The sequence below is a fragment of the Suncus etruscus genome, chromosome 1 (genome assembly GCF_024139225.1).
Source record: "Suncus etruscus isolate mSunEtr1 chromosome 1, mSunEtr1.pri.cur, whole genome shotgun sequence".
NCBI lineage: Eukaryota > Metazoa > Chordata > Mammalia > Eulipotyphla > Soricidae > Suncus > Suncus etruscus.
Genome location: NC_064848.1, coordinates 61,732,872 through 61,745,342, shown reverse-complemented (window position 1 = coordinate 61,745,342; position 12,471 = coordinate 61,732,872). Strand labels below are relative to the sequence as shown.

At 47.2% G+C, this 12,471-nt stretch overlaps 2 protein-coding genes across 2 annotated transcripts; one reads left to right on the top strand and one right to left on the bottom strand.

The window, feature by feature from the left end:
* The first annotated feature begins 931 nt into the window (after positions 1-931).
* Positions 932-4,439, top strand: ARHGEF39 (Rho guanine nucleotide exchange factor 39). Its single transcript, XM_049773854.1, has 8 exons — positions 932-1,069; positions 1,485-1,579; positions 1,817-1,937; positions 2,186-2,304; positions 2,901-2,971; positions 3,214-3,342; positions 3,697-3,926; positions 4,347-4,439. Exons 1-8 carry the CDS (start codon positions 932-934, stop codon positions 4,437-4,439), a joined length of 996 nt encoding a protein of 331 aa, XP_049629811.1.
* Positions 4,440-5,513: 1,074 nt separating this feature from the next.
* Positions 5,514-10,137, bottom strand: CCDC107 (coiled-coil domain containing 107). Its single transcript, XM_049774266.1, has 6 exons — positions 10,002-10,137; positions 9,767-9,915; positions 6,264-6,327; positions 6,094-6,184; positions 5,880-5,992; positions 5,514-5,758 (listed from the first exon to the last, which is right to left on the bottom strand). Exons 1-6 carry the CDS (start codon positions 10,105-10,107, stop codon positions 5,520-5,522), a joined length of 762 nt encoding a protein of 253 aa, XP_049630223.1. The 5' UTR covers positions 10,108-10,137; the 3' UTR covers positions 5,514-5,519.
* Positions 10,138-12,471: the final 2,334 nt, after the last annotated feature.

The window sequence follows — 12,471 nt, the reverse complement described above, 5'->3', positions numbered from 1 at the left end:
CACTTTGGCCCCAAGAATGCATTGTTGGAAGTAGAATTGCTAGGAAATAAAACAAGGCATATGAAATTTCTCAGATAAGCAGATAAAATAGTACTTCCAATTTACTTTATGACTACTGACAACTTTTAAAAAGATCTAGGCAAGAAAAATCTAGTACATTTTCTCTTTGAATAATCAAGTCGATTTACAAACTAATCAAGTTCAAACTTTTGTCCTTTTTAAAAGAATTATAATTCTGGGCCATTACGATAGTTATTTAAGTAACAACTGCTGCTATTAACCCCGGTTTGGATCAGTACGAAGCAAGAAAGCAAAACTTAAAACTATAAGCTTTTTAGACAGGGTGCAAAACACTTCTGACTTTTTGTTTTGGGGACACATCTTCTGACTCTGCACTTAGGGATCATTCCTGGAGAGGTCTTGCGGGGGACCATGCAATTGAACCCAGGAATAGCTGTGAGCAAGGCAAGCAACCTTCCTGCTACACTTACTTCTCCAGAACCAATGTCAAAATGTCTCACCCTTAAGTATCTTGTAGTGTAATACTCTGACACAACAGAACCTTAGACTCTGGCTTGAACCCAGTATAACAGACGCGTTGCAACTCTTGCTAGCTTTCCAATTCAACGGAAGGTGCACTGAGGACCCTGCCAGTGCCAGGTCGGGCCCAACTTGAAAATTCTATTTAGTTCAGTGTCTCTGCCCTGCGGGAATCCGCACGCCTACAGCGCCGCCCTGGCGGTGGGGCACAGAAATGGCGAAGAAGCCCCGACTCGGTCGATGGGGGCGCGTTCCTAGCAGGTGGTGGTGGCGCTCAGCCTCCCGACGCCAGGGGGCGCGCTCACCTCCAGGCCGCGGCCCCGCCCCGCAGCGGTTGGGATTTGAAAGTGCGGCGGGCTGTGGCCGGCGCTGCTGACCTCTGGGTCCCTACATGGCTAGCTCGGACGCCGGAGCACGATGCCCCGTGCTGCAGCAACGGGCCCGCTGGGAGCGCAAACGCGTCTGCACCGCCCGGGAGCTGCTGGAGACAGAGCGACGCTACCAGGAGCAACTGGGGCTGGTGTCCACGGTAGGAGCCCGGGACCGCCTTCCGTAGGGGTGGGGCCCTGAGGATGAGTGGCCTAGAGTTTGGGGTTTGGTCTGTTTGGGCTGACATCGATTTCCTCTTGTTGTTTTTGTTTTAAACTTTATGTATTCATTAATTGGTTGATTGCTTAATTCATTAATTGGTTTGGTTGGCCCACCTCCAGCAGTGCTCAGGAGTTACTCCTGGTTCTGCACTCAGAAATCACCCCTGGCAGGTTGGGGGGGGGGTCCATTTTGGGTGCAGAGAATCCAACTGAGTCCCTCCTGGTCAGCAGCATGCAAGGCAAACGCCCTACAGCTGTGCTGTGACCCTCCCGGCCCCTGTCATTTGCTTTCTAGTTATACCTAAGTGCTCTTCTATTTCTCCACACTGTATGCCAGTATTTCTCTTCCCATAGTACTTCGTGGCCATTCTGAGAGCCAAGGGCACCCTGCCGCCCCCTGAACAACAGGCCCTGTTTGGCCCCTGGGAGCTCATTTATGGCGCCAGCCTGTGAGTGGAAGGGGAACGGGAAAGTGGGGTGGGGTGGGGGGATCGCAGGTTTCTGGCTGTACCAGGAGTTCAGAGTTGCAGAGGTGGGGCCTGTGACCTCATCTGCTGGCTTGGCCCTGTGCCTGCATTTGAGATTTGCAATGGACACATAGTACTGCCCCTCTAGTAGGACTGTGAGAGTTATTAAGTGAGGGGTTCAGCCTCTGGGCTGTTCTTTTATTATCGTCCCCCATGCAGAAAACTGCTTCCCTACCTGGAAGAAGGGCACTGGGGTTCGGGATTGGAAGCCTTCTGCCCCCACCTGGAGCTCTACACCCAATTTGCTGCTAACGCAGAGAGGTCCCGGATTACCTTGCAGGTAATGTGAAAATGATCTCAAATTGGTCCCCTTTTGTCTCACATACATTTCCTCCTCATGGGAGACACAAATTTTCTTCACACCGTTGGTACGTTTATGGAACCTACTAGGTGTCCGGCTCTGTGCTAGTTCTTTTTCGAGGATGAGCTTCTCTTTCAAGCTAGGAGTGGGGATTGTTCGCAGAAGATGAAAACTAGATAAGGAATGGTTTCTTCCCCCTGCTGCCTGCCTATCCTGCCTCACTCTAGAAACAACTAAAGAAAAGCAAACGTTTCCGGAGATTTCTGCGACTTCAGGAAGGTCGACCTGAGTTTGGGGGTCTTCAGCTCCAAGACTTGCTCCCTCTGCCTCTGCAAAGGCTCCAGCAGTGAGTGAATTGACCTGCAACATCCTGGGTATTGACTTCTGCCCACAGCATTGGGGATACAATGAGGTCTGTCCCCAAACTTCTCTCTTGGGACAAATTGTTAACACCTTTGCAAGAATAAATAAATGTTAACCTCCTGGGCCCCTATCAATGGGATGGTTGAACTCAACATTAAAGCTAGAGGTCAGTGATAGGACTATTGGCATGGTATCTGGAGAGTTGGCTAAGAGGTGAGGTAATCTGCACCTAAAGTGAGTTAAAGCATGGATAGACATACCCTTCAGCTGTGGATTAATAAGCACCATGGGGGCCCGGAGAGATAGCACAGTGGCGTTTGCCTTGCAAGCAGCCGATCCAGGACCAAAGGTGGCTGGTTCGAATCCCGTGCCTGCCAGGAGCTATTTCTGAGCAGACAGCCAGGAGTAACCCCTGAGCACCATGGGCTCTAGTGTGTGGCTCAGATGTTCAGCGTGGGAAGAGGTGTACTGCGCCTTTGATTAGAAGAAGTCCCAAAGCAGAAGCAGGTCTTCCTAGCCATGCAGAGGGTGATCTGTGTAGCAGGCAGAGGTCCAACACACCTTACTGTTTAATTCCAGGTACGAAAATCTTGTCGTTGCTTTGGCTGAAAACACAAGTCCCAACAGTTCTGACCACCAACAGCTCACACGTATGTTCCTTGCCCTCAACTCTGCCTTGCCTGTCATCTATTGACATGTGCAGAATCCCCGTCACCCATCCTAGAATTACACAGCTGGGACCTAGTTTGGTGGCTGAGCATATGCTATGCCTAGGTGAGCCCTAGCACCAAAAAGTTAGCCCCTGACCCTTGTCTCTTCCAGAAGAGCCTCTTTCAGGGCCTCCAATTTTCCTTCATGGTTGTGCTGGGAATGGGGTGGGTGTATGTTCCAGGGGCTGCCAGGCTGATAAGTGAGACAGTCCAGAGAGTCCACGCCATTGAGCAGACACACAAGAATGACCAGCACCTCCTACGTGTTCAGGCTCTACTCTGTGGCCACCGGGCCAAGGGGCTGACTTCAGGTAGGCAGCTACTTCCCCCTCAGTCCTCAAGCTGCTCTTTCCTCACTCACTTCTTCTATGCAACCTGTACCCCTTATTTTTGTTTTTGGGCCACACTCGGGTTACTCCTGCCTTTGCGCTCAGAAATCACTTCTGGCAGGCTCAGGGGACCATAGAGAGATACCATAGATGGACCATAATGGGGTGCTGGGGATCAAACCTGGGTTGGCTGCGTGCAAATCAAATGCCCTACCACTGTGCTATTGCTCCAGCTCTGCACCCCTATTTCTGCTGCTTTCTGTTCCTTCTCCCTGTGGAACTCCAGACACTAGGGGTCTGGAGCTGCACTGGGATAACTGCTCAACCACCCTACAGGTCGCTGGTTCCTCCGGCAGGGCTGGCTATTGGTGGTCCCTCCTCGGGGAGAGCCTCGGCCCCGCATGTTCTTCCTCTTCTCTGATGTGCTCCTCATGGCCAAACCTCGCTCCACATTGCATCTGCTGCAGAAAGGCACCTTTGCTTGCCGAGCCCTCTACCCCATGGCCCACTGTCAACTCCACAGGGTCTTTGGCCACTCAGAGGGGCCCTGTGGGGGACTACTCAGCGTAAGTAAGAGGTGGGGGTCAGACAAGGGAGGAAAAGCTGAAATACACCCCTGAGATCAAAGCTTTTTTTTTTGAGAAGAGAACAGGGCTTGGGGTTTCTTTTTTTTTTTTTTTTTTTTTTTTTTGGTTTTTCGGGCCACACCCGTTTGATGCTCAGGGGTTACTCCTGGCTAAGCACTCAGAAATTGCCCCTGGCTTGGGGGGACTATATGGGATGCCGGGGGATCGAACTGTGGTCCTGATCCTTGGCTAGCACTTACAAGGCAGGCACCTTACCTCTAGCGCCACCTCGCCGGCCCCATGGGGTTTCTAGTCCTGTGTTCCTGCCTCAGCTCTGAACTGGCTCCACAGAAACAGCAAGGCTCTTAGCATCTGTATGCACCTTTCTGAGCCATCCACTCAGGGGTATTCTCTCTCTAGTTGTCCTTTCCCCATGAGAAGCTGCTGCTCATGTCCACAGATCGGGAGGAGCTGTTGCGCTGGCACCACAGTTTGACTCTGGCCATCAGGTAAACTGTGGGCCCCCTGGGGAAGAGAACATTACAGAAGTCTGATAGCTGAACTCAAGCACTTCCTTTTTGGAGGGAGCCATACCTGGTGGTGCTCTGGGGTTACTCCTCTCAGGAATCTCTTGGCAGTGCTTTGGGGGAATATATGGAATGCTAGGGATCAAAACAGGGACATCTGTGTGCAAGGGAAACACCAGCTCTCTGTGCTCTACTTTCAGCTCCTTTAGTAGTTCTGAGCCTGTCACATGTCCTCCATCTGTCTAAGCCCAACCCTATTCTGTGAGAGATTTTAGGAAAGTGGGGGGAGAAGGGGTCACACCCTACTAAAGGGCCCTGCATCTAGAGATAACTGCTCCAGAACTTTAAGCCATCCACCCAGCCCTGGGTGATTGTGTCCAGACAGCAATCTCATGCCAGTGTCTGAACTCTTCTCTCCACAGCAGCCAGAAGAAATAGAGGATTCTTATAAATTCCAGAGTCCAGGTTACTCTGGGATAGGTCAGGCTTTGGAGTACCAAGGAAACTTCAGTATTAAACAAAACACAGAATTTCCTCAGAGTTTGGGAAAGGGTCTTTTTGTGTTTGACTGAGACAGACCCACGTGGGTCATTTGATTGCCTCTTCAAAATGAGGGAACCAAAGTGGATGCAACTGCACTAGCCCCTCAAAAGGAGGAGGGAGCATGGAACCAAGAAGTTCAGTGTTCTCCATGGCTCAGTGTTCTCGAGGCTGGAGCTGGAAATGTGGCTATTTTTATACTGTGTTGTTTCTGTGATTTATTCCCCCAATGGATTATATTTAATAAAGTTTCTTTTTTTAATTTTCCCAACCCCTGCAAGCTTTTGTGTCACATTTCTGTGAAGAAAAGGGATTTTTTTTTTTCCTCTGAAGGCTGATGTGACAGCATCAGGAATCAAGAGGAAAAGCATCAAAGTTAGTTTTGTCTTCTCAGAGCTGGCACAGGAAAGCCTTTTCCTTTCTGTCCTAATAAGGGAAGCTTTTCTAAAAGGCCTGGTGGTTCTGAAGCACCTAGTATGGGCGTGTGTGACCAGCTGGAATGGAAAAGGCATACAGGAGATTCCAGTCATAAGAATAGACTTTGTTTTACTAAATCTTTAGCTCTGGCTTCTTCTTGAATAGGATTAGGATTCCTCAGGGCAGCCTTATTGCATCTTCTTCTTAGGCCCTGCTCTGCGCCCCATGGGGCAGTGAGATTCTTTAAGTCTGGGCTCCAGTTTAGGGGCTCCTCCCAGTCTTGACCGTCACCAATCTCCTCCTTGGCATCTTCTATCCCCAAGTCCTCAGGAAAGGGGACGCTGGTCTCTGCTGAAAGGCAGGGGTAGGGGTGGGTGAGTAGGTAGAGGGAAGATCAGAAACAGTCCAGTCGAAGGGACTGTCTCTGCCAGACTTTTGGTGCATCCCCTCGCCCCCCAACACCCTTTACCTGGCTCTGTGACCTCTGCACCCTGGCTTGGCTTGCTCTCTTCTAGGAGCTGGTGAATGGTTTGTAGCTTTAAGTTCAGCAACTCCTGCTGGGCTCCAGCCAATGTTGTCACACTGCAGAAACGTCCACTCTGACAGATGGTCTCTGCCCCCACATCTCCCACCCCCTACAAATTCCTGACCCATGCATGTCATGTCCTTGTCACTTTCCTTACCGGTCAAAAAGGGGATCCAGCTGAGCCATCAGATTGTTCAGGTGTTGCTCTGTCTGGGCTAGCTGCTGTGTGAGCTGGGCCAGCTGCTGGTCTGGGGGCCAGGCAAAGGAACTTAACTTTATTTGGACCGCTAACGCCCCACCAAGCTGTGCAAGCCCCTGAAAACCCACCTGAGTGGACCGACTTCTTCCTGCTTGCCTCCTCCTGCAACAGAGCAGCCTCATCCTTCCCCTGCTATGGGAGAAAGAAAGGGGACTACTGCAGCAACAGGTTACACCTATCTTCTCAGTCTCCCCCAATGAGAGAAGGGCAGTTGGAAGGGAAAAAAAAATATTAATTTTTATCTCCAAGCTCACAATTACATCCAGCTAAGCTCCTGTCCCAGGACTGGAAGTGATATGTCCATCTCCCCACAAGTGGTCAGTCTAGTGAATTAACTCCCAGGTGGGGGGTAGTGATTTGATGATTTACTAACAAGCTGATTGATGGGGCTGGAGCAATAGTACAGTGGGTAAAATGCATGCCTTGCATGTGGCTAACTCCATTTTGATGCTGAGTACCCCATCAGTTCCCCTGCAACACACTAGGAGTGATCCCTGAGCACAGAGCCAGGAGTAAGCCCTGAACACTATCCATTGTAGACCAAACCAAAGAAAAGTAAATCTGGTAGTTTATATGTAAATCCAAAAATGGTTCTGCAAGTATTTTCTTTCTGAGTGCTAATTAGTCTTCGTAGATCCTATAATTTCAATATGATAACACCTCAAGAATTTGAAGACTAGACTTTACATTTTTAATCCAACTCAATCTTCTTGTCTTCTCTGGATATCTTTAATCAGTGATTATTTGACAGTCTTCTTTGAATGCTTTTGTGAGCATGCAGGACTCTTAAAGCAGTGCCCAAAAGAACAAAAATCTCCAAGTGTTATGTTCAAGAGATAAAGCACATCTCCTGTTGGGCAAGGGAGATGACTAAAAAGCTTTGCAGGCAGGAGACCTGGACTCTATTCCTAGACCACATGGTGTCCTGAACATCATTCCAGAAGCCCTTCAGGGTTTGGAGATAGTACAGCAGACAGGAGATTGCTTTGCATATATATGTAGAGAAAGGGAAGGTCAGGCATAGTCCAGTCGAAGGCACTGTCTCTGCCAGACTCTTGGTGCATTCCTCCATCGCCCCAAGTTTGATTCCTGGGTTTGATTCCTAAGAATCCCCAAGTAGTTCCCCCAAACTGTACCAGGAGTGATCCCTGAGTGCAGAGCCAGGAATAAGCCCTGGGTATAATCTCATGTCCCCAGGTCCACCATAAGTGTTACTGTTCCTTAAAGACTTAAGTTATCAGAAGCCAGACCCTTGTAACTGCTGCAGAATGACAGACAGTTGGCCTAGGGGCATATAAACCCTGGGTTGAAGTGGGTAGGGGAGGAGTAAGAGGGGGGGAGAGAGGGGGGAAGAAAGGGGGGGGGGGAGAGAGAGAGAGAGAGAGAGAGAGAGAGAGAGAGAGAGAGAGAGAGAGAGAGACAGACTGCTTCTTCCTGGAGAAACTTGTTTACTCAACTTCCGAGCACCACTGGAGGATGCTGCCTCCCCCACACCAAAAAAATTAGCCCTTGAGGTGTGGCATGTTTGGACCCAAAACAAAACAAACAAAAAGCAGAATATTATCTTATAGTTTCTGGCATTGATTTGGGAAGTGGTTCCTAACATGGAAAGTTGCATCACATCATACAGCTGAGTTTTAACAGTCTACTAATACGAACTTTAATAGTTGAACTATCAGTTGAAAACTATCAGTTTTTCTCTCAGACTGCTTAGGTCCATGGAGTGGAAGTTATTAAAGCAACCTAAATGTCCATTAATGAATGGATAAAAGTGTATGCACAATATGTTATTCAGCTCCTATCCCCAAAAGGAAATGTGCTACTTGTGAAGGATCTTGAAGGCAAGGCATTATGCTAAGTGAAATAAAGACAAATACCAGGCTATCTCATTTATATGCAGAATCTTAAAAAACAAATACTCAAGAGGGCGGGCCGTTCTAGCACTGGTTTATATTGGGACAGTCACTGGAATTTTTTTCTCCTTGTTTTCCTATTGATAGTATTGTATGCATATATTTTATATATCCATAACATCCATCTTGTATTGTGACCTTGATACTGCCCTACAAATCTCATTTCTAATATTTTACTGCCTCAGTCCCAACCCTTATTTCCCCCCATCTTCCCATGTAGGTGCAGCTCATGACATGAAGCTTACCACATAGAGTGATAAGTGCAGTTAGAGAAATAACTACACTGAAAACTGTCATAACAATGTGAATGAATGAGGGAAAAAGAAAGCCTGTCTCGAGTACAGGTGTGGGTGGGGTGGGGAGTAGATAGATCTGGGAAATTGGTGGTGGGAATCCTGCACTGGTGAAGGGGGGGTGTTCTTTACATGACTGTAATCATACAATTACAATTATATTTGTAATCACGGTGTTTAAATAAAGATAATTTATAAAAAAAAATACTCTCTACCTCATAGATACAGAGAAGGTAGAGTTGGGTGAGTTGCCAATAGGTACAAACTCCCATTATGTAATAGAAATGTCATATACAAGTGACTGTATAAGTTAATACTGTATTACATATTTGCTGAAAAAAAGTAACTGCGGACTGTTAATTACTGTTATTTAGCAATATAAATATACTGTATTACTTAGTATAGCTGAAACAAAAATGTCAATTACTTCAAAATGACTTCAATTAAAAAATACTCATTACATTTAGTATTAAATTCAATCTTGGCAAGGGTTGTAAATCATCGTACAAACGTCCAAGTGTATAAAAGGCCATCCTGAGTTTGATCCCCTGCACAAGGGGGAGAAAATTATTGTTTCTCATCCTTGCCAGTCAAATCTATTTGGATTCTGGATCCCGAACCCTTCCTTGTTTTCTATTGTCTGTGATTTTATTTCCTGGCGCCAGTGAGACCTACTCAGGTTAAGCTAAAAAAATACCGTTCCTTCCCCCAGTTTCAACCTACTGCAATGTCAGTTCCCATTCTAAGCTCTCCCCTTTCCACTTTATCCCTAGAACCCAGAAACTCTGACCACAGCCACATACCCATGGGGAGCGGGGGAGGGTATCGGGGCTGAAATCTCACCAGCAAGCACCTTTCTGCAGTGTATACACACTGCACATATAAATGCAATGTGTATACACACACATACACACATATATCACTCGATGCTTTGCTTCAAATACCTTTCTGCAGTGTATATATATATATATATATATATATATATATATATATATATATATATATATATATATATATATATATATACACCACTCAATGCTTTGTTTCAAATCACCTTTCTGCAGTATATATGCCACTCGATGCTTTCCCACCAACCAATCCACTTTGGGTGAGTGACCATCAGCAAGTGACCATGCATTCACAGGAGAGGGCTAGAAGGATCAAATGTGATGACCATTTTTTGTTTCCAGTGGCTCAGATGGCCTTGGCGTCCTGACCTAGCTAGGTGCTCAGGGCAAACCTAGGAACTACCTAGCCTTCGCGTCGCACACTGTGTCACCAACTTGTCTGGCTTGGGCCCCCAGCATCACCACCACCTGGGGAGCGGAGGGCCCCCGAGCACTCCCATCCCGGGCCGGCCCGCACCTGCAGACACTTGTAGAGCACAAAAGCCACCACGGCCGCGGTGTACAGCGCGCCCCAAGGCAGCACGCCGGTCCGGGCCCGCTCGCGCCGCTCCTGGAGGGAAGGCCCCTGGGGCTCCTGGGCTGCAGGCCCAGACTGGCCAGAGTCTCCTAAGAAAGACAGGCAGGGAAGAGGACTGGGCCCAGGGCCCCGGGGCCGTCCCAGCCTCCCTCTCGCAGCCCTGACTGCTTGGTACCTGAGTGGACTCGGCGCTCGAGGCCAGAGCGGACTCCCAGGACCTGGGGCAGGGCAGACACGAAAAGCAACCCCAGGATGCCCGCGAGCACCTGGGGGCTCGCCATGACAGGGTCCAGGGCGCTTCCGGCATTCGATTCGCCAGCACGCATGCGTGGACACGCCCACTTCCGTTCGTTCCTCCCAGAAAATATTTGCATATCAATCACCTGGGCGGGGCCTGTATCTGCATACGGCTTTCGGGACATCACTCCCAAATAAGTGAATTGGTCATTTATTAGTGTTAAATTAGACAATGCTGAGTATTATAATTTTGTAATTATAAAATCATACGCAAGAGGAGGTTAAAAGTGACTTGGAGCGGACCAATCTTCTCACCCTAAGCTAAAAGTTAATCTTCTTATGGCCCTATAAAAGGTTTTAGCGCGGGAGGTAGGTAGTGGTTCGTGCTGAAGGCCTGTTTCCTAGGCTACAAGCGGAGGACTTGTTCCTACTTCCCTGCCTAGGGGAAAGTCCCCGGACCTTTGGCAGAAAGTGCCGCGTGCTCGCGCACGTAGACCTCCGCCGCGTCTCACAGTCGAGTCCGCCAAGAAGCGAGCCGGCCCTCGGGCTGGGGAGCTGAGCGGCGTGTTGCGGCAGGGTCATCCGTCAGCTTCCATAGTTACGCAGGCAGCGCGCGGCCCGGCTGGGTCCGCGTGCCAACTGAACGGGGCTCATTCTCAGCACGGCTTCTCCCTTTTTGGCAGATTAAATTAACTATAAAGTGCTCAAGCCAAACACATGCCATACTCTAGTTCCTCTTGGGCAATTCTTTCTGAATGGGCCTTTTACATCCTCTCCAATGGCCAATAGTCTGCTGTCCAACAGAATCTGACCGATGGGACAAGAACCCTCCGCTCCATTCTCCAGAGTTCAAACGATTTTATGACCAATTCACTTCATCTCACCTGGAGTCCCAGCTTTCTGAAGAATAGAATAATGATAGTATATGATAATATATGAATGATTTGGGGGCCGGAGTGATAGCACAGCGGTAAGGCGTTTGCTTTACATGAGGCCGACAAATATGTATATGTGTATATATATATAATTGATATAATATATCATAAATATTCATTTATATGCATAATTTCTTATCTGAGTTGATCTCTATGAACAAGACACCTGAGATTCGTTGAACTCTTGGTTATTCCGCTTGCCTTTTGCTTTCTGCACTAGTAATGTTTGTCTGCTCAATCTTCAGCTCAGTTCAGGTGTGTTCCTTTCACTCAGGACCCTTAACATTTTATTTTCTTTCCTTTTTCTTCTTCCTTCTTTCTTTCTCTTTCTTTTCTTTCTTTCTTTCTGTTCTTTTTTCTTCCTTCCTTCTTTCTTCCTTCTTTCTCTTTTCTTTCTTTCTTTCTTTCTGTTCTTTTTTCTTCCTTCCTTCTTTCTTTCTGTTCTTTTTTTCTTCCTTCCTTTTTCTTCTTCCTTTCTTCCTTCTTTCCTTCCTTCTTTCTTTCTTTTCTCTCTCTTTTCAACTGTTTATTATCTAGCTATCTATCTATTTATCTGTTTATTTATTTTTGTTTATTGGGCCACATGCAGCTGTGTTCAGGGCTCACTCCTGGCTCTTCGCTCAGGGACCAGTCTTGGCAGGACTCAGGGAACCATATGCGGTGCCAGGAACCCAACCAGGTTCCACTCCATGCAATACAAGCACCTGGCCCACTGTACTATCTCTCTAGCACCTAGAGAGATTTTTCCCACCGATAGAAAAATCTTTATTTCTAGACATTAATGTCACTTTGTAGAATAAATACAAATATAACAGTAATATTTGGGTGAAATATCTATATACTATTTTGTGTTTTGGGGCCACATCCACTTGATACTCAGGAGTTATTCATGGCTCTGCACTCAGAAATTACTCCTGATGGTGCTCAAGGGATCATATGGGATGCCTGCCAGCACCTAATTTTAATTAGTACAGCTATTACACTCTCTTTACTACCATGGCTACATGTTAGTTATCTTAATAAAACTGGAAAAATGTATTTTGTTTATTTTGGACTACACTGGTGGCACTCCCACCCCATGCAATCAAAAAGCACTGTTGTTTAAATCCTGTGCTGTATGATGGCAACATATATAGTGTGGTTCTTTCCCTACCCTACCCTGTCCCTTTCCTTACCTAAAAGATAAGATACACCCATGTTTCATTCATTTACTTAGCACACATGCACACAAGTACCTCATATATTATTTATACACTTTCAATTGCCATAGTCTGGAGATATAAACAGAATGGAGAATTTTCTCAAAGGCATTTATGTCTGTTTAAGAAGATGGCCCTTTGAATTCCAGACAATTAACTAAAAGAGATTGCAAAGGGACTGGGGAGATGACCGGATCTATGTTTGGAACTCATGCTTTATATGGGGGAGTCTAGAGTTTGATTCCTTCAGCACCAAAAGAATTAATCCCAAGCA

Coding starts and splice junctions, on each gene's coding strand:
- ARHGEF39 (XM_049773854.1), top strand. CDS start 932: ATGGCTAGCTCGGACGCCGGAGCACGATGCCCCGTGCTGCAGCAACGG. Junction 2,972..3,213: donor TGACCACCAACAGCTCACAC/GTATGTTCCTTG, acceptor TGTATGTTCCAG/GGGCTGCCAGGCTGATAAGT. Junction 3,343..3,696: donor GGCCAAGGGGCTGACTTCAG/GTAGGCAGCTAC, acceptor ACCACCCTACAG/GTCGCTGGTTCCTCCGGCAG.
- CCDC107 (XM_049774266.1), bottom strand. CDS start 10,107: ATGGCGAGCCCCCAGGTGCTCGCGGGCATCCTGGGGTTGCTTTTCGTG. Junction 6,328..9,766: donor TGCTCTACAAGTGTCTGCAG/GTGCGGGCCGGC, acceptor TTTCTCCCATAG/CAGGGGAAGGATGAGGCTGC. Junction 6,185..6,263: donor GAAGAAGTCGGTCCACTCAG/GTGGGTTTTCAG, acceptor CCTGGCCCCCAG/ACCAGCAGCTGGCCCAGCTC.